General features: G+C 42.0%; 1 protein-coding gene across 2 annotated transcripts in view; it reads right to left on the bottom strand.

Moving 5' to 3' along the window:
- Nucleotides 1-19144: 19144 nt before the first annotated feature.
- Nucleotides 19145-22607, bottom strand: part of LOC129846180 (zinc finger protein GLI1-like) — a 35247-nt gene continuing 31784 nt past the window's right edge. For both annotated transcript variants that reach the window (XM_055914144.1, XM_055914143.1), the window contains one exon: nucleotides 19145-22607. This exon is cut by the window's right edge and continues 167 nt beyond it. In XM_055914144.1, coding sequence (XP_055770119.1) covers nucleotides 21854-22607 — 754 coding nt within the window. In that variant the 3' untranslated portion in view covers nucleotides 19145-21853.

Genomic DNA, 22607 nt, shown 5'->3' with positions numbered 1-22607 from the left:
ACACTATACACAGTAGACTTTGTAACATAGTTTGTTTTATGTGTACGTAATAACTCACTAGGCGTGTTGTCCTGGTCTCAGTCTGACCTACCAAAGGTTTACTCCCTGGCGCTCACCGTAGGACTGATTGGTTGTAAACTCCATATATTCAATCATTAAATCAACTACTTTCAACATTTTCATTGTAAAAAATAATTGTATTCAGTGTCACTCATTCTATTACACTCTATAGGAACCAAACCTGCATTTAACAGTTCATTTAGTTGTTGTCACTGACTGTCTGACTCTCTCTGTATTTGTGAAAGTTACGGCGTCGCTAGAATCCATCAATTCTCTCTTTCTGCATTTAGCCATCCATCTGTTAGGGTTGGACAAACGTGTTCGTATTGTCTGTGTAGACTGCTCTGTGGCAGAATTTATAGTTTATTATTTTTATTTTATTTTTATTTTTTTACTTTTAAGACAGTTACATTTGCACCACAAACATTTGTGAATAATCACCAGCAGTGGAAATAAAAGAATATGCCAACGAACATTACTGGACTAACAAACTGTCTGACTAACCTTTTCGGGAACGTCAGTGTCCCGTGGCCTTGGGTAGCAGCAAGCAGTTCGCTTCATCTTCTTTATCCTGGGCCAAACACATGTATTCAGTGTTTCTAAATGCTGGCTGCATGATTGCATCAACCTAGCTAGCCAATGTTAGCTAGCTATCTAGCTAGGCTGCTCTAAAGCTAACGTTAGTAGTTTCCTTAGCTAGCTATAGATCGGACTTTTCTAGCTAGTTTTAAAGGATGACTAAACTGCTTTTTATTAAGTGTTTTTATTAACATTAGCTAGCTGGTTAATGTTAGCTAGACTAGGGGTTAGGGGAGAGGTTAGGGTTAAGTTTAGGAGTGAGGTTAAAGGGTTAGGGTTAGGGAAAGGGTTAGCTAAAAGGGTTAGGGGAAGGGTTAGCTAACATGCTAAGTAATTGCAAAGTAGTTAAAAAGTAGTAAGTAGGTGAAAAGTTGCTAATTAGCTAAAATGCTAAAGTTTTCCATAGTGAGATTTGAACTCGCAACCTTTGAGTTGCTAGACGTTTGTCACGACCGTCGTAATCCTCCTCGTCTGAGGAGGACTAAGGATCGGACCAAAGCGCAGCGTGGTTTGAATACATTCTTCTGTTTAATAAAGAAGAAACGAAGAACACTTGACAAACTTACAAAAACAACAAAACGAACGTGACGCTATGAAACGAAAGTGCATACACAAGCAACCAACGTATAGACATAGACAATAACCCACAACCCACAATACAAAACAGGCTACCTAAATATGATTCCCAATCAGAGACAACGAAAAACACCTGCCTCTGATTGAGAACCATATCAGGCCAAATGACAAACCTCAACATAGAAACACAGAACATAGACTGCCCACCCCAACTCACGCCCTGACCAACTAACTAAAGACAAAAACAAAGGAAATAAAGGTCAGAACGTGACAACGTTCGTGTTATCATTTGTGGATGTCCAGCACCCATTTCGTATGATATGTTATGAATTACAATTTGTACTATATGTTACAAATTTCCAAAACGTACAATATTTTATGAATTTGTAAAACATATGATATATTCCAAATTCTAGCTAGGTGGCTAAATGGCTAACGTTAGCTAGCTGGCTAACGTTAGCTAGGCTAGGGGTTAGGGTTAAGTTTAAGAATTAGGTTAAACGGTTAGGGGAAGGGTTAGCTAAAAGGGTTAAGGTTAGGGTTAGGTTTAGCTAAAAGGGTTAGGGTTAGAGGAAGGGGAAGGTTTAGCTAACATATTAAGTAGTTGTAAAGTAGTTCAAATGTAGTAAGTAGTTGAAAAGTTCATAATTAGCTACATTAGCCTTTGGGTTGCTAGATGTTTGCGTTATACACCAACCCATCCACCCAGACTAACCATCCTACCTTCGTTTTTGCATTAACTAACCATCTGTCTTATGTAACCATGCCAAACGTAACACATGTATCATAATCATTTGAGTGTTCCGGATATACTTTACTATGTTACGTCTAGTCTTTGAGACCAGGCTGGGTAATAGGGCCTGGGGCCTGGGGTTGAAGAGACCTGGTAATAATCCCTGGTGGCTGGGCTTGAAGAGACCTGGTAATAAGCCCTGGTGGCTGGGCTTGAAGAGACCTGGTAATAAGCCCTGGTAATACGCCCTGGTGGCTGGGCTTGAAGAGACCTGGTAATAAGCCCTGGTGGCTGGGCTTGAAGAGACATGGTAATAAGCCCTGGTGGCTGGGCTTGAAGAGACCTGGTAATAAGCCCTGGTAATACGCCCTGGTGGCTGGGCTTGAAGAGACATGGTAATAAGCCCTGGTGGTTGGGCTTGAAGAGACCTGGTAATACACCCTGGTGGTTGGGCTTGAAGAGACCTGGTAATAGGGTCTGGTGCCTGGTCTTCCCACCACTCTGGGACTCTTGCCCAACTCAGCACTGCAGCTATACAGACTCACACCATACCACAGCATTTCTCTCTTTCTTTCTTTCTTTCTTTCTTTCCACTGTGACAATGCTGTGCACATATGGGCACACACACACACACACACACACACACACACACACACACACACACACACACACACACACACACACACACACACACACACACACACACACACACACACACACACACACACACACACACACACACACACACACACACACACACACACACACACACACACACACACACACACACACAAACTGAGGGACGACACACAGCTGGGCCCCAGCTGCAAACAAAGACTGGGGTTTGGAAATCAAGGAAAAGGGGAAAGAGATTAAATAAATTGGCACTTGAAAAAAGAAGAAATCGAGAAACTGGGAATGAGGGAAAGAGAGACAGAGAGAGAGGGAGAGAGAGAGAGAGAAAGAAAGAAAGAGAGAGAGATAGAAAAAGAGAGAGAGAGAAAGAGAGAGCGATAGAAAGTAAGAAAGAAAATACGAGAGAGAGCGAAAGAGATAGAGAAGGAAAGAGAGAGAGAGAAAGAGAGAAAGAAAGAAAGAGAGAGAGGGAGAGAGAGAGAGAAAGAAAGAGAGAGAGGGAGAAAGAGAGAAAGAAAGAAAGAAAGAGAGAGAGGGAGAAATAAAGAGAGAGGGAAACAGAGAGAGAGAAAGACCTGTATGACCATGCTTTCAATCATTCACATATTATACTTGGGAAGTCAAATCTTTTGAAATCGTACACCCACTAAGATAACCTCTCATTTCCAATAGACTTATTTCCCTTCACTTTTCTGCAACCAGCCTATAACAATGTCGGAGACAATGGAAAGTATTCATTTCCCCACATCACTTGATATCTGTGGCCATTGACAGTTTTATTTGGGAGACAGAGACTGAAACCAATCGAGGTCTTGGAGACAGAGGAAAAGATGTCATGTCTTTTCTTCTCTCTAATGGACAGATACTTTCAACTCTATCTGTTGAGTTAGTGTTGCCAAATCCATGTGGTTTTATCTGGTGTCCCAGTCCTCACACATATTCTCTCCAATGGCTTCCCCAACACACACTCACACACAAACACGCACGCACCAGGCACACACACACACACACACACATGCACGCACGCACACAAAAAGAAGAGACACACTGCAAGAATAAATATGCCCATCGCCTGAACATTATTTTCACGGCAACTCAAATATTCCCCTCAGCATCTCTTCTTTCTATACATACACTGAGCAACAATGTGTTGTTTACAGTAAAAAAAAAATGAAAAAAAAAGATACACTCTAAGGATTGTTTTCGAACTTTGATAAGTCTCTTCCATCTGTTCTACATATGCGTTAAGTCCTGTACAAGTTCGTTAGTCACCACCAACACAAGACGGAACATATCAGCTGTCAGCGCACGACCAGTCATTTCATCTCGTCGTGCGAGTCAACAAATCAGCGATCCCAACAACTATAGGGTTCTGAGTTGTATTTAATTGCATTGCATGGAATTGAGTCACAAAATTGCGGTTGCAAAATCACCTGTTTATTTTTGTGTTTCAAACTGGGATCTGGAATCTCTCTTTAATCTAAACTTTGACAGTAACCACACCGTGTTTTACAACTATAGATGAGCCTTGACGCCCACAAAGAACTCGTACAATACTTCGCAAACAACAACTGGTCACGACGTGAAGCCTCACATCCTATATATTTATAAAATATTAAAAATATATATGTATATATTTTTTAAATGTAACTTTATTTAACTTTTTTTTTTTTTTTTTTACTATTTAAATATGCATCATCAAATTATACACCCCTCAATGTAACATAATGCATTTGGTTCAAGGAACTTCAGTGAGCAACTTGTAATTTGGTGGTCACAGTTTCTGGTCCCTTGTCGGTAATTACGGTAAGTGTGTCTGATTTGACTACATTTACGTTGGTGTACATAGAGTACCGTAGAACTGTGAAAATGATGTGCTGGGAGGACGGGTGCTATATTTAATATGGCGGGAACCGTGACGCGAGTACACACACCTCGCTCTGCATCAAAATGAGGAAACACTCTTCGCAGTAAAGGCCCAAATCAAAATAGCATGATATGCCATCCTGCGCCCGTGTGTGTGAGTGTGAGCCTATCTGACTCGCCGTAGAACTCTCTGACTTCAGTTCCACTTGTCACTGTTAGATGTAACACATTTACAGTCAATGATTGCCATCATTAGTTTGATGGGAAGCTATTTAATATTCATATACAAGTGTGGTATACTATTCATGTTTTACCGTTATTGTAAGGGAAATTGTAAAGCATTTCGATATATAAACACGAAAATAACGGGTTTTTGTTATGTTATTACATCGCGTGTTTTTGTCTTTGAACGAAAATATAGTTAATAAATGACATGTATTCAACTGCAATCCTAGGCTGAATTATTAATTCAATATTTGATTTAAGAAACAAAGAGGCAAAGTCATACTTTTTTTCTCTCTCAGATGTTTATTAACTTGATAAAATATAAATTATGCCTGTTTTCGATTATTTAATACATCTCTCACTATTCAGGGGGTATGAAATAATATATTTATTTGTAAATAAGCAATTTTTCCTTCGCCATACTGTATTTCCACCGACCAACTTCAGTCTCTGTGCTGTTGCTGCCTCTTGTCGCCTCGAGGTACAGTAAGTAATTCGCCTCCAGGTAAGTAATTAACCCCTGGGTAGGTAATTAACCTCTAGGTAAGTAACTCACCTCTAGGTAAGTAATTCACCTCTAGGTAGGTAATTCGCCTCCAGGTAAGTAATTAACCCCTGGGTAGGTAATTCACCTCTAGGCAAGTAATTAACCTCTAGGTAAGTAATTTACCTCTAGGTAGGTAATTCGCCTCCAGGTAAGTAATTACCCCATGGTAGGTAATTCACCTCTAGGTAAGTAATTCGCCTCTAGGTAGGTAATTAACCTCTAGGTAAGTAATTAACCTCTAGGTAGGTAATTTGCCTTCAGGTAAGTAATTCGCCTCCAGGTAAGTAATTCGCCTCTAGGTAAGTAATTCACCTCTAGGTAGGTAATTCGCCTCTAGGTAAGTAATTTGCCTCTAGGTAAGTAATTTGCCTCTAGGTAAGTAATTTGCATCAAGGTAAGTATTTCGCCTCTAGGTAAGTAATTAGCCTCTAGGTAAGTAATTTTCTTCTATGTAAGTCATTCGCCTCTAGGTAAGTAATTCGCCTCTAGGTAAGTAATTCACCTCTAAGTAAGTCATTCGCCTCTAGGTAAGTAATTCGGGTCTAGGGTCTAGGTAAGTAAATGTGTATTATTGCTGTCTGAGTGTTAAATAATCATAACAATGCATATTGAAAAAATACAAATAAAAAACCTGCGTTACGAAAAAAATAGTGGAGTTTGCAATATGCCAATTACAAACAGATAAAACTATTCAGAAATATGAAAATTCAACATCTTCCAAATAAGAAATGATAATTACAGTACTTGGAGAACTCGGGGGTTATTTGAAGTTAGATGCGCTGACGTATGCATGGTGTTGGTTCAAATTGTCGCACATTTTACAGAGTTACAGTGTGACTTCTTGAATGGCCCATGTTTACGCGTTAAGTTTAGGAACAGGTTTCTAGTTTCTCCACATGAATCTGTAATATATTAACTGCTGCTACAGCGAAAGGTAAAACGCAGAACAAAATACCAGTGGCAAGTAAATCACAGACCGTAGGCTATGCATATGTTAGGTAAAGTTTATTCTGTTACCAAAGTTTTTAAATTATAAAATCTCTAGAAACCTTACAGGTCCAGATGCAGCAAAGTCAAAATTACAGTCCATATTACACCTTCTCAATCATGCGAGATCTGCACATCAATATGAATGGCAGACAGCAATATCAACAATTTACTACATAGTGCGGAACATTTCATACCTTGATTCCTTCTCGGGTTTGCTTGTTTCCGTCGTTTCCCCCGGCTCTCCTCTGCCATCATGTCGCTAAAGGCTCACTCTGCCCGGGTAACTTCTCTCTGGTGTGTCTGTGCCTGAGAATGAATGGTGTGAGATATTGCCTGTCCGCAGCCGGTAACCAGAAACGTGCTGTAACCTCAAGTCGATCAGCGGGAGGAGAGAAGTGAGTGATGTCATTAGAGGTTGGTCCTGTCCGCGCGTTCTTTCAAGGTGATAATAACCGCGCCCACGTGTACAAAACATCAGGAACACATTCCTAATATTGAGTTGCATCCCTTTATGCCCTCAGAACAGCCTCAATTCGTCAGGACATGGACTCTACAAGGTGTCGAAAGCGTTCCACAGGGATGCTGGCCCATGTTGACTCCAATGCTTCCCACAGTTGTCAAATTGACTGGACGTTAATACACCATTGTTACTACACGCGGAAAACTGTTGATCGCGTTGCAGTTCTTGACACAAACCGGGCAGCCTGGCACCTACTACCATACCCTGTTCAAAGGCACTTAACGATTTTGTCTTGACTATTTACCCTCTGAATGGCACACATACACAATCCATGTCTCAATTGTCTCAAGGCTTAAAAATCCTTCTTTAACCTGTCTCCTCCCCTTCATCTACACTGACTGAAGTGGATTTAGAGTGACATCAATAAGAGATCTATGTCATGGAAGGGGGTGTTCTTAATGTTTTGCACACTCAGTGTATATTATACTATAACATAACAATCAATAAGGGATCATAGCTTTCACCTGGATTTACCTGGTCAGTCTATGCCATGGAAAGAGCAGGTGTTCCTAATGTTTTGTACATTCGGTGTACGTGTGGGGATTCTCTCAACCAGGGCATTCATGGTGAAATCTCAGAATGTCATTTAAAAGTTTTTGTTAAAAGTTATTAATTTAAAAGTTATGGTTAAAAGTTATAGACAGTAAAATAGAAGTTATCCACTCTTTCCATTCTATCGAGATCCAGCCACAAACAAAGCATGACTTGCAAAAAGACGCTATAAGCCCCTTGTGTAAAGAGGAGTTGAGATTTTGGTGGTCTAAGGATCTTTAGTTAGAATCTGATCTGTTATCATATCCGTTATCTATTAAAGTGTGTGAGACAAGTTTTTCCTTTCTAAACATAGTATTGTCCAATATTATTTTAGCAAATTGTTGTACAGAATACAAAAAAAATGTATAAGTTATTATTTGTCATTATTTGTTCAAGAGAATTGAATAGTTTAAATTACTCCATGTATGTTTTATATTACTCTTTGCACAATGTTAAGAGCTAGTCTGCTGTATGACCAAACGGACACGTTTGACATTGCAACCTTTGCAATCTATCCCAAACACCCCACAGTAAATTGGCCTACAAATGCAAGCATGTTTATATCGGTAGGTATTGTTATGAATACAAATCCCCTAATACTTTGTGGCCTGACTGTTACAGGCATCACCCCCTGTCGTGCCACCCTGCCCTGCGCCCTATTCACCCCTGGATGACTTGACGAAGTGTGGAATTGTCAGTATTTTGTCTGAAGAACTGGACCATAATCTGTTTTGCAACTGAAAAAACATTAAAAAAACGCTAACAAGGAGGTAAGGAAGAGCTACCTTGGCATTCTAACCCATATAGAACCAATAGAACCCCCACCTTGGCATTCTAACCCATATAGAACCAATAGAACCCCCACCTTGGCATTCTAACCCATATAAAACCAATAGAACCCCCACCTTGGCATTCTAACTCATATAGAACCAATAGAACTCCCACGTGGCATTCTAACCCATATAGAACCAATAGAAGCTCCACCTTGGCATTCTAACTCATATAGAACCAATAGAACTCCCACGTGGCATTCTAACCCATATAGAACCAATAGAACCCCCACCTTGGCATTCTAACCCATATACAACCAATAGAACCCCCACCTTGGCATTCTAACTCATATAGAACAAATATAACTCCCACGTGGCATTCTAACCCATATAGAACCAATAGAAACTCCACCTTGGCATTCTAACCCATATAAAACCAATAGAACCTCCACCTTGGCATTCTAACCCATATAAAACCAATAGAACCTCCACCTTGCCATTCTAACTCATATAAAACCAATAGAACCTCCACCTTGGCATTCTAACCCATATAGAACCAATAGAACCCCCACCTTGGCATTCTATCTCATATAAAACCAATAGAACCTCGACCTTGGCATTCTAACTCATATAGAACCAATAGAACCTCCACCTTGGCATTCTAATTCATATAAAACCAATAGAACCGGAGATGAACGGAGATGGCAGCATCACGACTAGCTCTTCAGAAACTCTGCAGTATTTTGTTTCTTTATGTATTATTTTTTACGTTATTAGCTCAGGAATTGTTTTGTGTCATTACATACAGCCGGAAAGAACTATTGAATATTAGAGCGGCGGTAACTCACCAGAACTTCCAGCATTACGACCAGGATTACGACTTCCCTGGAGCGGATCCTTTGTGTGCTCTCCTCAGAGCAATTGAACTTATTCCAAAGGCTGACCCAAAACAACGCCAGCGGAGGAGATGTACACAAGGCTCTCTTCTGGTCCGACTTAGGAAGCGTACACACCACCCACCGCTCCTGAGTATTTTACTCGCTAATGTCCAATCTCTGGATAATAAAATTGATGAGTTCAAGGCGAGAGTTGCTTTTCAGAGGGACACCAGGGATTGTAATATTCTGTGCTTCACAGAAACATCGCTCTCTCGAGATATACTTTCTGACTCTGCCAGTTGGGTTCTCAGTACATTGCGCCGACAGGAACAAACATCTCTCCGGGAAGCAGAAGGGTGGAGGTATATGTTTTATGATTAACGACTTATGGTGTAACTGTGATAACATACAGGAACTCAAGTCCTTCTGTTCACCCGACCTAGAATATCTTGCAATCAAATACCGACTGTACTATCTCCCGAGATAATTTTCGTCAATAATAGCCTAACAAGTTAGGAAAACATCAGACTCAAGGTCCACTCCCAGAAACAGAACAATGACATTAATGTAATTATTCTAGATATTCTACAACTTCTACTCTACTGTGCTACTGTAGCCAATCAGGAGCGACACGTAGCCTAGTGGTTAGAGCATTGGACCAGGAAGGTAGCCTAGTGGTTAGAGCATTGGGCCATGAAGGTAGCCTAGTGGTTAGAGCATTGGGCCAGGAAGGTAGCCTAGTGGTTAGAGCATTGGGCCAGGAAGGTAGCCTAGTGGTTAGAGCATTGGGCCAGGAAGGTAGCCTAGTGGTTAGAGCATTGGGCCAGGAATGTAGCTTTGTGGTTAGAGCATTGGGCCATGAAGGTAGCCTAGTGGTTAGAGCATTGGGCCAGGAATGTAGCCTAGTGGTTAGAGTATTGGGCCAGGAAGGTAGCCTAGTGGTTAGCACATTGGGCCAGGACTGTAGCCTAGTGGTTAGAGCATTGGACCAGGAAGGTAGCCTAGTGGTTAGAGCATTGGGCCAGGACTGTAGCCTAGTGGTTAGAGCATTGGACCAGGAAGGTAGCCTAGTGGTTAGAGCATTGGGCCAGGACTGTAGCCTAGTGGTTAGAGCATTGGGCCAGGAAGGTAGCCTAGTGGTTAGAGCATTGGGCCAGGACTGTAGCCTGGTGGTTAGAGCATTGGGCCAGGACTGTAGCCTAGTGGTTAGAGCATTGGACCAGGAAGGTAGCCTAGTGGTTAGAGCATTGGGCCAGGACTGTAGCCTAGTGGTTAGAGCATTGGACCAGGAAGGTAGCCTAGTGGTTAGAGCATTGGGCCAGGACTGTAGCCTAGTTGTGAGAGCATTGGGCCAGGAACTGAAAGGTCGCTGGATTGAATCCCTGTGCTGACAATGTAAAAATCTGTTGTTCTGTCTCTGAACAAGGCAGTTAACCCACTGTTCCCTGTTAGGCTGTCATTGTAAATAAGAATTTGTTCTTAATTAACTGACATGCCTAGTTAAATGAGGGTTGAATTTAAAATCCTCGACACACCTTGAGTCATCCACAGCTATTTCATGATGTTTTAATGGCCATCTGCTTGACAGATCCTAGAAAAGAAAGCATCCTAGTTGCAGGGGAGGGTGGTGGAGAGCACCATAAACACCCTGTCCTATTGAGGGTCAGTGGACTGAACTGGGGCAGCAGCAGCAGGCACGGCAGAGGGTGCAGGGGTTCATGGGAGATCATCTGGATGTACGGCATTGTGGAAAAAGTTTATTTTCAGATATATTGTAATATTTGCTTTATTTTCAGAAATCCTATGGGACGTTTTTGACTCGGATAAGGCTTACTGGTCCAAGGGTTACCGTTTCTTCATATTGCTACGTAGTCATAGAACTTCACAAGGTGTTTTTAATGACTTTGATTGGTTCTAGAGTCATAAAGGGTTCAGGGGTCATAGCAGGTAAGCACAAGATCAATGACATGTGCAATAGAAATAAACACAAAAACAAATAGCTGTGTGGCTAATTGTCAGTGATTATGATGGAAGTATGAAATGTGTTTAAAAAAATAGAGTGGGGAAAACACACACACACACACACACACACACACACACACACACGCACGCACGCACACACAACACACACAACACACGCACGCACACACACACACACACACACACACACACACACACACACACACACACACACACACACACACACACACACACACACACACACACACACACACACACACACACACACACACACACACACACACACACACACACACACACTTTCTCTCTTTCTCTCTTTCTGTCTCTCACTCCTCTCTCTTTGCCGGGTGGAGCTTGGAAGAAACTGTCTCACTGGGGTTTTGTCCCTGTCTGTGGCCTGGGTTCAAAGCTGGTAGCATTGGGAGGAGATCTCTTAAACAGCATATTAAGCACAAGTTAATTATATGCCAACCTTTGGGACAAAGGCAGAAAAAAAGACAAGAAAATAAAACAGAAAGTATACTCAGCCTCTGAAACTTTTTTTTTTGCATTTGAAAAAAACCTCTGTTTTTATTTTAGGAGATTTCCATTTGTATTCTCTGAAAACTGTGGAGTTAGCTTAAGTCACGTTGTTGTAGTTCAGTGCTGCTCACACTATCCTCTCATTAGCATCATTATTTTTAACCACAGATACCATTGCAAGTATACCAGGAAGTAGTTGTCCAGGGGCCTTGGCCTATGTGCCGATGTATGCGTTTGAGATAGGCAGAAGGGCAGAACACATTTCCATTGCTCTCAAAATGAACCTCAGAGTATATTTTCTATAAAGACTCTATTCTATAACTTACCTCTCTATTTTTTTTCATGGTATAGATGAACCATGGTATAGATGAACCATGGTATAGATATAGCTGCATTAGATTTCCTCAGTATGCTGTTAGGTTAGTCATGATTATAGGTCTCCACATGAGGAGACCTGCTTCACCCTATGGTTTCTCTTGCCCCCCAATGATGACCGCTCATTTACCCTGGAGACAAGACCCGGGGAGGTCAAACTGAGGTCGCACAGAGAAAGGGAGACGGGGAAAGAAAAGAGATTGGGGTAAGTGGTGGTAAGAGGAGAGAGAGGCGGAAAGAAGTGAGTCGATGTTAGTGTCACAGCCAGGGTACCAGTCCAGCTCAAGGTACCAGCCCACAACATCTGTGGCCCCAGAGTAATAGCAGCCTAGGGGGCTGTGCCAGAGCTGTCTCCACCTCCGTGCCATACCAGAGACCCCAGAGGAACATCTTTAGGTGCCAATCCCACTGACCATAATGGATACCATCCACACACTGATGTCACTCCCAGTGGTTATAACCACTTTATAACTGGCTTTTAATGAAGGGGGAAGGAAGGGGACATGGTACATAAAAAAAGGGAAAGGGTTTGTCTAATTAAGGATGTACGATCTTAATTTTATCACTGTTTTTTTTGCTGTGAATGATCCTCCACCGCAGGAAATGCAAACGTGTCGTGTATTCAAGGTTTAAAAAGGCTTCTAAAGATTGTAATTTCCACATAAAAATGTCACACTTGTATCACTCCCCCCAAAAAATGCCATTAATTATAATCATCATAATAATTCACATTTCCTGTTGCTGCAGGATAATTTTCATGCTGTAGAAAACTGGCTCAAATTAAGATCCTACATCTTAAAGTTTAGGACATTTTTTAAAAGCACAGTTAAAAGTGCACTATGCAGAAATCGCTCCGTCATTTCCTGGTTTGCTAAAATTCAAATAGTTCGCCTAATTTCAGTTTAGGTGACAAAACAAGCAAGTATAGTGTAGATAATCATTGTATCATCTAAACCACTGGGAAATATATTTTCCATAACAAAAAATATTGTATTTTCACCTGTTTGAAGCTGGTGTGCAAAACTGAAAGTAAAAGAAGCAAAAACTAAACTTAAGAACGGAAGTATAGAAATAGAGCATATAGAACATAATTGTTATTTAATTTAACCTTCATTTAACTAGGCAAGACAGTTAAGAACAAGTTCTTATTTACAATGACGGCTTACCAAAAGGCAAAAGACCTCCTGCGGGGACGGGGGCCTGGGATTTATTTTTAGTATATAACATATAAGTACAGGACAAAACACACATCACGACAAGAGGGACAACACAACATAAAGAGAGACCTAAGACAACAACATAGCAAGGCAGCAACACAAGACAACACAGCATGGTAGCAACACAACATAACAACAGAATGGTAGCAACACAACATGGTAGTAGCACAAAACATGATACACATTATTGGGCACAGACAACAACACAAAGGGCAAGAAGGTAGAGACAACAATACATCACACAAAGCAGCCACAACTGTCAGTAAGAGTGTCCATGATTGAGTCTTTGAATGAAGAGATTGAGATAAAACTGTTCATTTTGAGTGTTTGTTGCAGCTCGTTCCAGTCGCTAGTGTAACGGATGTGAAATGGCTAGCTAGTTAGCGGGTACGCGCTAATAGCTTTTCAATCGGTTACGTCACTTGCTCTGAGACTTGAAGTAGGGTTTCCCCTTGCTCTGCAAGGGCCGCGGCCTTTGTGGAGCGATGGGTAACGATGCTTCGTGGGCGACCGTTGTTGATGTGTGCAGAGGGTCCCCGTTTCGCGCCCGTGTCGGGGCGAGGGGACGGTCTAAAGTTATACTGTTACACTAGCTACAGCGAACTGAAAAGAGGAGTGACCCGGGGATGTTTGTGCTTTGGGGACTGGCAGAACGGGTGTTGTATGTGGAGGACGAGGACTGCGGTAGATATCTCAGATAGGGGGAAGTGAGGCCTAAGAGGGTTTTATAAACACATTAACCAGTGGGTCTTGCGACGGGTATACAGAGATGACCAGTTTACAGAGGAGTGTAGAGTGCAGTGATGTGTCCTATAAGGAGCATTGGTGGCAAATCTGATGGCTGAATGGTAAAGAACATCTAGCCGCTCGAGAACACCTTTACCTGCCGATCTATAAATGACATCTCCGTAGTCTAGCATGGGTAGGATGGTCATCTGAATTACGGTTAGTTTGGCAGCTGGGGTGAAAGAGGAGCGATTACGATAGAGGAAACCAAGTCTAGATTTAACTTTAGCCTGCAGCTTTGATATGTGCTGAGACAAGGACAGTGTACTGTCCAGCCATACGCCCAAGTACTTGTATGAGGTGACTACCTCAAGTTCTAAACCCTCAGATGTAGTAATCACACCTGTGGGGAGAGAGGCATTCTTCTTACCAAACCACATGACCTTTGTTTTGGAGGTGTTCCGAACAAGGTTAAGGGTAGAGAAAGCTTGTTGGACACTAAGAAAGCTTTGTTGTAGAGCATTTGACACAAAATCCAGGGAGGGGCCAGCTGAGTATAAGACTGTATCATCTGCATATAAATGGATGAGAGAGCTTCCTACTGCCTGAGCTATGTTGTTGATGTAAATTGAGAAGAGCATGGGGCCTAGGATTGAGCCTTGGGGTACCTCCCTTGGTGACAGGCAGTGGCTGAGACAGCAGATTATCTGACTTTATACACTGCACTCTTTGAGAGAGGTAGTTAGCAAACCAGGCCAAAGACCCCTCAGAGACCCCAATACTCCTTAGCCGGCCCACAAGAATGGAATGGTCTACCGTATCAAAAGCTTTGGCCAAGTCAATAAAAATAGCAGCACAACATTGCTTAGAATCAAGGGCAATGGTGACATCACTGAGGACCTTTAAGGTTGTAGTGACACATCCATAACCTGAGCGGAAACCAGATTGCATACCAGAGAGGATACTATAGACATCAAAAAAGGCAGTCAGGTGATTATTGACAAGTTTTTCTAACACTTTTGATAAACAGAGCAAAATAGAAGTAGGCCTATAACAGTTAGGAGCAGCTTGATCTCACCCTTTAAATAACGGACAAACTGTGGCTGCCTTCCAAGCAATGGGAACTTCCCCATAAAGGAGAGACAGGTTAAAAAGGTTGGAGATAGGCTTGGCGATGTTAGGGGCAGCAACCTTAACAAACACGCCCCATAAAGAGAATTTGAATTAAAAACAGGTACATCCCCTGGTTCGACCGTGATCTTGCAGAGTTACTCCACCTCAAGAATTGCATTTGACGAAAGGCTCGGCACACACATACTCAGGCTGAATGGCTCTCGTTCAGGCAAATTAGAAATGAGTGTACTCAGGCTATCCGGAAGGCCAAAGTTAGTTACTTTAAGGAGCAGTTCTCTCTCCGTGGGTCTAACCCCAAGAAGTTCTGGAAAACGGTTAAAGACCTGGAGAATAAACCCTCCTCCTCACAGCTCCCCATGTCCCTTAATGTTGATGATGTGGTTGTTACTGACAAGAAGCACATGGCTGAGCTCTTTAATCACCACTTCATTAAGTCAGGATTCCTATTTGACTCAGCCATGCCTCCTTGCCTGTCCAACCTTTCCTCATCTCCCACCCCTTCTAATGCAACTATCCCTGATGCTTCTCCCTCTTTTTCCCCTGCCCCGCTACAAAGTTCCTCCCTGCAGGTAGTCACTGAGTCCGAGGTCCTAAAGGAGCTCCTGAAACTTGACCCCCAAAAAACATCTGGTTCAGATGGTTTAGACTCTTTCTTCTTTAACAATACCACTGAAAATATAAAAAAAAGAAGGTCCAAGTGTTTTCGACCGAGGGGATCAAGCTGATTCGAAACCATTTTACAGAGGCCAGTTCATGAAGGAAGGCTTGCTCATTAAAGTTTTTTAGCAATCGTCTATGACAAATCAGGACAGGTCGTTTCACTGAGCAGCCATTACGAACACAGGATGTAAAACAGTGATTACTAAGGTCATTACAGAAAACACCAGACTGATACCTATCAGGATTATTTCTGAGGATAACATCAAGAAGAGTAGCCCTTTCTGGGTGTTTGGAGTCATACCTTGTGGGATTGGTATAATCTGAGAAAGATTAAGGGAGCCGCATTGCTTTAGGACTTGGTCAGGTGGTTAAAACATGTCTCAGTTTATTAGGTCACCTTGCAGGCAAATTCAGACTTGTTATGGGGGCCAAGAGAAAGTTTGGGCAGGTAGGGTACAGACCGGTGATGATGGAGGACGATAGCACCCAGCAACAGTCAACAAAGAGCTATTTGAAAGTGTAATGCTTAAAACCAGCAAGTCCAATTGTTTGGGGACAGACTCGGTGGAGACAACCGAGCACTGAAGGTGGATAAAGATTGCCACTCCCCCACCTTTGGAAGATCTGTCTTGCCGAAAAAGGTTATAACCAGAAAGGTTAACATCAGTATTCAAAACACTCTTCCTTAACCACGTCTCAGTAATGACCAACACATCTGGATTGGAGCTGTGAACCCACACTTTCAATTGATCCATTTCAACTAATAAGCTTCTATGGGTTACCGTGCAGAAAACCCAGGCTTTTACGGGAGCAGAACTCAGTGAAGCAGATATCAGAGCACAAGTCAGAATTGGGGCTAGCAACAGTAGATGGGCCAGGGTGTACATGCACATTTCCAGATATCATCAACAGTAATACAATCAGGGCACGGCAGAGGACAGGGAGAGCTCTGCAGTGCTGATTTATGACATCTGAATGTGCATCAGATGGCAACAAGATCATATTGTACAGCAATTTCATCAGGTAACATGAATACAAAAGCTGGTGTTAGAATAGGATGGGAGGCCAAAAGTCTGTGTAACCAATAGAGAGTCAGAGTCCCGAGTGTGGGAACAAACATAGTCTGTCCCACAGTTGGGTAAAGAAAGTTCATAGTCAACAAAGTATGGAGAAGTCATAAGGCAAATAGCAAAATTCACAAGTAAAAAATAAAATATATAATGACATGGGGCTATCCATTTTAAGTTCAGAGTCACTCGCCCCAACAGTGCATGTGTGCTGGAGGCGAGCGAAAGCTCAGGAGACAGAGAGGGGGGGGGGGGGGGGGGGGTACTTGTACCAGATGGGGAGACATGCCAGGGCAGATGGTGAACAGATCGCCAGGTGGATTCCAAGCTGCAGTGCAGCAGGTAGTGGGAGTAGGTGTCACATCCACTTGGGAGATGCTTTTATTTCTGGAGTCAGATGTCTTGTAGAAAATGCCAGTGGATGATCTTTGAACAGCAGGAGGAGGCTTCAAGGCCTCTGGATCTGGGTGGGGTAGCCTGCCATTTGTTGGGCTCAAAGGCTTCGACACCTCTCACTTCACACATCAGTGCTAAGTGGGAACTCCTTCAAGCCTGTTGGAAAACCATTCCAGGTGAAGCTAGTTGAGAAAATGCCAAGAGTGTGCAAAGCTGTCATCAAGGCAAAGGGTGGCTACTTTGAAGGAACTAAAATATAAAATATATTTTGATTTGTTGAACACTTTTTTGCTTAATACACGATTCAATGTGTTATTTCATAGTTTTGATGTCTACGCTATTATTCTACAATGTAGAAAATAGTAAAAAATCAAGAAAAACACTGTAATGAGTAGATGTGCCAAAACTTTTGACTGGTACTGTATATATATATATATATATATATATATATATATATAATTCCAAAAATGGATGTAGCAACTACCGATTGCCCCTTTCAGTCTATCAAAAGTGTTTCAAATTTGATCATGTGTCCATTTGGCCAATGGATGTATTTATTTTATCAGGATGAATTAGATTGAGCAATAGAAGCCCCACTTTTATTCCATAGGATGGGATCCACACTATGCAGCTGTTGCAAGAGTACATTTTTCACTGGCTGTCCATTGGTTTCAAAAACAATGATTGATAGGCAGCTTAAACTTCTTGAATTGAATCATTATTGGGTTCAAATACCCATTTAGATTTGTGAACAGCCATCCACAACAACCACAATTCATAAGGCGTAAATAGCTAAATGAGAGATCAATAGTGTGATTCACATCAATGCGCTATGTAGATAACCATTATAAGTGATATCCGTATCGCCGTAGACTACACCACTGATGTCATCCTTACCTCCAAGCGTTTATTCAAGTTGTATAATCTTTGGATGCCGACAGCAGTCGCATCATTGGAAGACACAGCTTGGACTGTAGCCTACAAAAGCCTGTTCCTGCTCTTTTCCCATGATCCATCAAACACATTTGGTGTGTCATCATAGTGGTCTCTGACTTGTGGTCAGACTCGCTCTGGTGGAACAAATTTAAACTAGCGCCTTTTTTCAATGCTGATTTGAATGTCATTGAGAAAACAGAGAAGTGTCAAATATTTTTTTTTGCAAACTTCCTTTCTGAATTTAAAAGTAATCCTTAAATTTTTCAAAAGTATCTGTAATCTGATTACAATATTTTTACTGATAACGTAACGGATTACAGTTAACTGTTTTTTGTAATTCCTTACATGTAATCCGTTAGTCGCCAACCCTGCTGTAAACGAACGGTATCCTTTCAGTTGAGTGTACTGACCTATCAGGCGAGAGCTCTGAAATCAGAGTAGATAGCCAGAGCGAATTTACGAACGGACCCGAATGACTATACCACTTAGTTAAGTTATGAATGACATGAATAATCAAATCAATAAACGCTGGGTAGTTAGTTAGATAGCATAAAGTAAATATACTGGCAAATTTGATGTACAAGTAATATTAGCCAACTAGCGTTACAGTAGGTAGTTAACATACCCGGTACATACTGCTATAATGATATGCTATTTGAAAAGTCATTACTTTATTACATTGCTCAACATTTTCTTAACATTTGTCATAATTAGTTAAAGTAAAACATTTCTATACTCTCTCTTTGGACTTCGGTGGCATATTTTCGGCAATTTTCTTCAAATCTGAAAACGTTGTGAAGCCACGCCCATTTCCGGAAGAATTGCATTATGGGCCCTAAAAGCACGGAAATCGTGTCCACTGCGCGTATACTTCGTATTTTAACGAATTTAGTATGACATCCGGGAACTTTTGGCATACTAACTATATCCATACTATGACCAATAAGCATACTATATACTCAATTTATGTCACACATAGTATGGTTAGTGCGGTTAGTATGAGTATTCGAACACAGTTTAGGTATCGCCTTTCCAAGTGTAAAAACATACAGTAGCTTACTCCCATCTATAAAAGACTCCACTGCCCTCTAGTGGCTGTACGGAGAAATTGCATTTACTCAGACATTCTCAACAGAGGCAGTTGGGATAGAAGTCAATAGAAGTCAATAAGAACGTCATAAAAATATACAGTAAGATACAGACATTTTGCATCCATACCAAGTTGAACATGTTTATTTCTTAACTGGTAAAATATAGTACATTTGTATAAAATATATCACTCGGCTGTCGTGTATATAGTAAACGCTACAATTATAGCCATTGTTGCTTAAAATAATATTATTTTGCCAGCAAAACGTCTGATTGAATGGTGACAGACAGGTATCAAAACACACTACACAGAGAAAGACACATATCCATGATAAAGTGTTGTTATAAAAACAAAAAGAGAACGTGTTACTTTTATTTAAAAAAATATCATACATTCTAAGTAACAGCAGTATCAAACCATTCACATCTTCATCGCTGTGACTGTGATTATTAGTATTGTGTAAAATGAATTGATGCATATTTTCTTTTTATTCATTGAATATTGTTAGTTCAAATCGTCTTTGGTTGGCCGCTAGTCTGTACACAGTTTTCCAAACTAGCTCAAATGTCAACGGTTCGTCATGGATAGGACCAGGAGTTTCCATGACGACTAACTCTAGGCCCTAATGTTGTATTAACAACTACAGAACAGTACTAATCGTGATCAAGCAGGGTTAAAAAGGCACCAATACTGAAATGAAAGACAGCCTCATAGGATCTACCGTAAATGTGTGTAAACGTGATCTAGAATTTCAATTCAAACAGATAGATACTACTGTAAGATACTTGTCATTGTCCTCCAAGGTGACATTTATGTGAAATCAAAGCCACGTAGGCCTCCTGTATGTGTTGGCCTCTTGGACTGTCACAAAGCCAAGGAGAGAGAACCGTCTGTCCGCGTGCCATGCAGTGCTGCAGTCAGTGCAATGCTACGATATGAAGTCCTGTCATGTGATATCAGTTCTACTGGTCATGGCTACAGACAGGCTGTCAGAGGTGTAGAAATATCCTCTATGGAACGTTCCTACCCATTGTTTTCAATGATAGAATCAGTCCACCCAATATGCTATCTCTATAGTCAGAGGGCCACAAATCCTGCATCTCAGAGGTCCCTATACACGTTAAAGTACCTCAGATACACTACCTCAACGCAGTACACCCAATTCCTTATAAACCCTGTTGAACATGTTCAGGGTAAGTGAAGGCATCGTTAAGACCCTGTAAACAACAGTACGTACAGCAGGTGATGGAGTTTGGTCCTGTGAGACTGTACTGCCCAAAAATATACTTTATGTTTTAGTTCATTCGGTGGTGCCACCTCTCTCTCTCTCCCTCCCCATCTCTCTTTTATTCTCTGTACCCCTTATGCCCCCTATATACGTTTAGACAAAGGCACTTTTTATATTCTTCCCCGATAACTCCTATAATTGTAAAAGAGTGAGCTGCTTTAAGAACACTTAGCAAGAGTAAACGTGTAACTTGTATGGGGTGCAAACAAGCTCTGTCTAAAAACATGGTCTCTTTACCGTACAACACATTCAGAGTATGCAAGCAGATTCATGCCAAAAAGGCCTCTGCGTGAATACTGATATGATATGTTATCATTATGATGTGTGTGTGTGTCATCATTATGTGTGTGTGTTCTCACTATGTGCTTGTGTCATCACTATGTGTATGTGTTATCACTATGTGCTTGTGTCATCACTATCATGTGCTTGTGTCATCACTATCATGTGTGTGTGTCATCATTATGTGTGTGTGTCATCACTATGTGTGTGTGTGTCATCACTATCGTGTGTGTGTCATCATTATGTGTGTGTCATCACTATGTGTGTGTGTCATCACTATCGTGTGTGTGTGTGTCATCACTATCGTGTGTGTTTGTCATCCCTATCGTGTGTGTGTCATCATTATGTGTGTGTCATAATAATGTGTGTGTCATCACTATCGTGTGAGTGTGTCCCTGACAGGAGTGTGTCCCTGGGAATATAGGTTAATCTTTAAAGCAATCAGGTGTCTATCAGTATAATTATTATAATTTTTTTTACATTCTTCCTTGGAACAGCTCTGTTTTTCTCAGTTCTCATTACAGAAGAGTTAGGCCTTGGAATTCCACAAGCAGTCCGCGAGACAGACATTAGAGTTCCATCACTGTCACTATTGTCATATACACAGCATATACATGTATAACTTATTTACATCGTAGTACCCTCTCTGTTGCCCTAAATAACCTCTATGACTGAAATGACCGTCATTATGGTGATGATGTCATTACGGTGATGACGTCGTTATGGCGTTGACGTCGTTATGGTGATGACGTCGTTATGGTGATGACAGTCATTTCAGGCAAACAGTTCTGCGTCAAGCAACGGTTTTGCACCAAGCAACAGTATTTTACCAAGCAACAGTATTGTACCAAGCAACAGTATTGTACCGAGCAACAGTATTGTACCGAGCAACAGTATTGTACCAAGCAACTCCAAAGTCAGTCATCTACTCGTGAGACAAGAGAACACAGTGATCAAGATCAGTAGGCACCTTTGGTTTGGTTTAAAGTCCTCTAAGGAGTAGCTATTGTGTCTCTGTCCATCCTGGCCAGGGACAGAACACGTCTGTGTGAGGCCAAGAGAAAGGGGACATATTGTCAGTACCTTTACTCTACACAGTCATTTCCTGTAACTGTATGTTAAGAGGTAAGCTAACACCAACGGGCTGTGGCCCTAGGGTCCACTCTAGGACAGTCTAGGTACTTGTACTACGACAGTAACTTCAGCTACTTAGTCTCTTAAGACAGATGGATGAGCCCCTCTAGTCAACTTTATGAGTGTGTTCAGGTTCTAAGACAAAGTATTCAGGTACTTGTTCTCATCAGCCAGAGAGGTGAGCATGGAGGTCATGTCCCCTACAGCCATGTTGGGGGGCACAGAGGAGGGCAGGGTGGTGGAGGTCTGTGGGGTGGTGAGACGGGACGACGTCTGGGATGAACCTCCATGGAGAGGTGGATTGACGGGGCTGAAGGACGAGGGGTCTGGGTCATCAATGATGGAGGTAAAGTCTATCTGGGCATTATCCAGATCCACGTTCTCCAGAGCATTAGAGATGGGGGTGGATTCATGGAGGTAGCCCAGCTGGGCAGACTTGTTCCTCTGATGGTCCATATGGGTTACCAGGTGCCCCTGGTGCTGGTTGAGGCAGGGCCCGGTCTGGGTTGGGTCCTGGTGAGGATGGGTGATCCGTTGGGTTTGGATCTGCTGCTTGTCCATGTCAGGGTGCTGCATGTGGATCTGGCCCGAGTAATACATGTTGCTATTGTTGGAGGGAGAGAAGATCTCCTGATGGGTCTGAGGGCGCTGGACAGGGGGCAGTCGGACTGCTCTCCTTGGGCTGGAGGTAGACTGGACTGGGCTGAGGTGTGGAGGACTGCCCAGGTACCCTCCTCCTGGCTGGGACTGGAGGCTAATCTGCCTGATGAGAGGCTTCCGCCCCTGGGGTGGTCTAGGGACCACAGGGACTCCCATTTCCTGGCTGTAGCAGGATCCTGGCCCTCCAGGCAGGCTCATCATGGGGACCTCGTTAGGGGGGATGGAGGAG

This window comes from Salvelinus fontinalis, unplaced genomic scaffold (genome assembly GCF_029448725.1).
Source record: "Salvelinus fontinalis isolate EN_2023a unplaced genomic scaffold, ASM2944872v1 scaffold_0468, whole genome shotgun sequence".
In the NCBI taxonomy this organism is placed as follows: domain Eukaryota; kingdom Metazoa; phylum Chordata; class Actinopteri; order Salmoniformes; family Salmonidae; genus Salvelinus; species Salvelinus fontinalis.
This window is presented reverse-complemented; position numbering and strand designations above follow the sequence as displayed.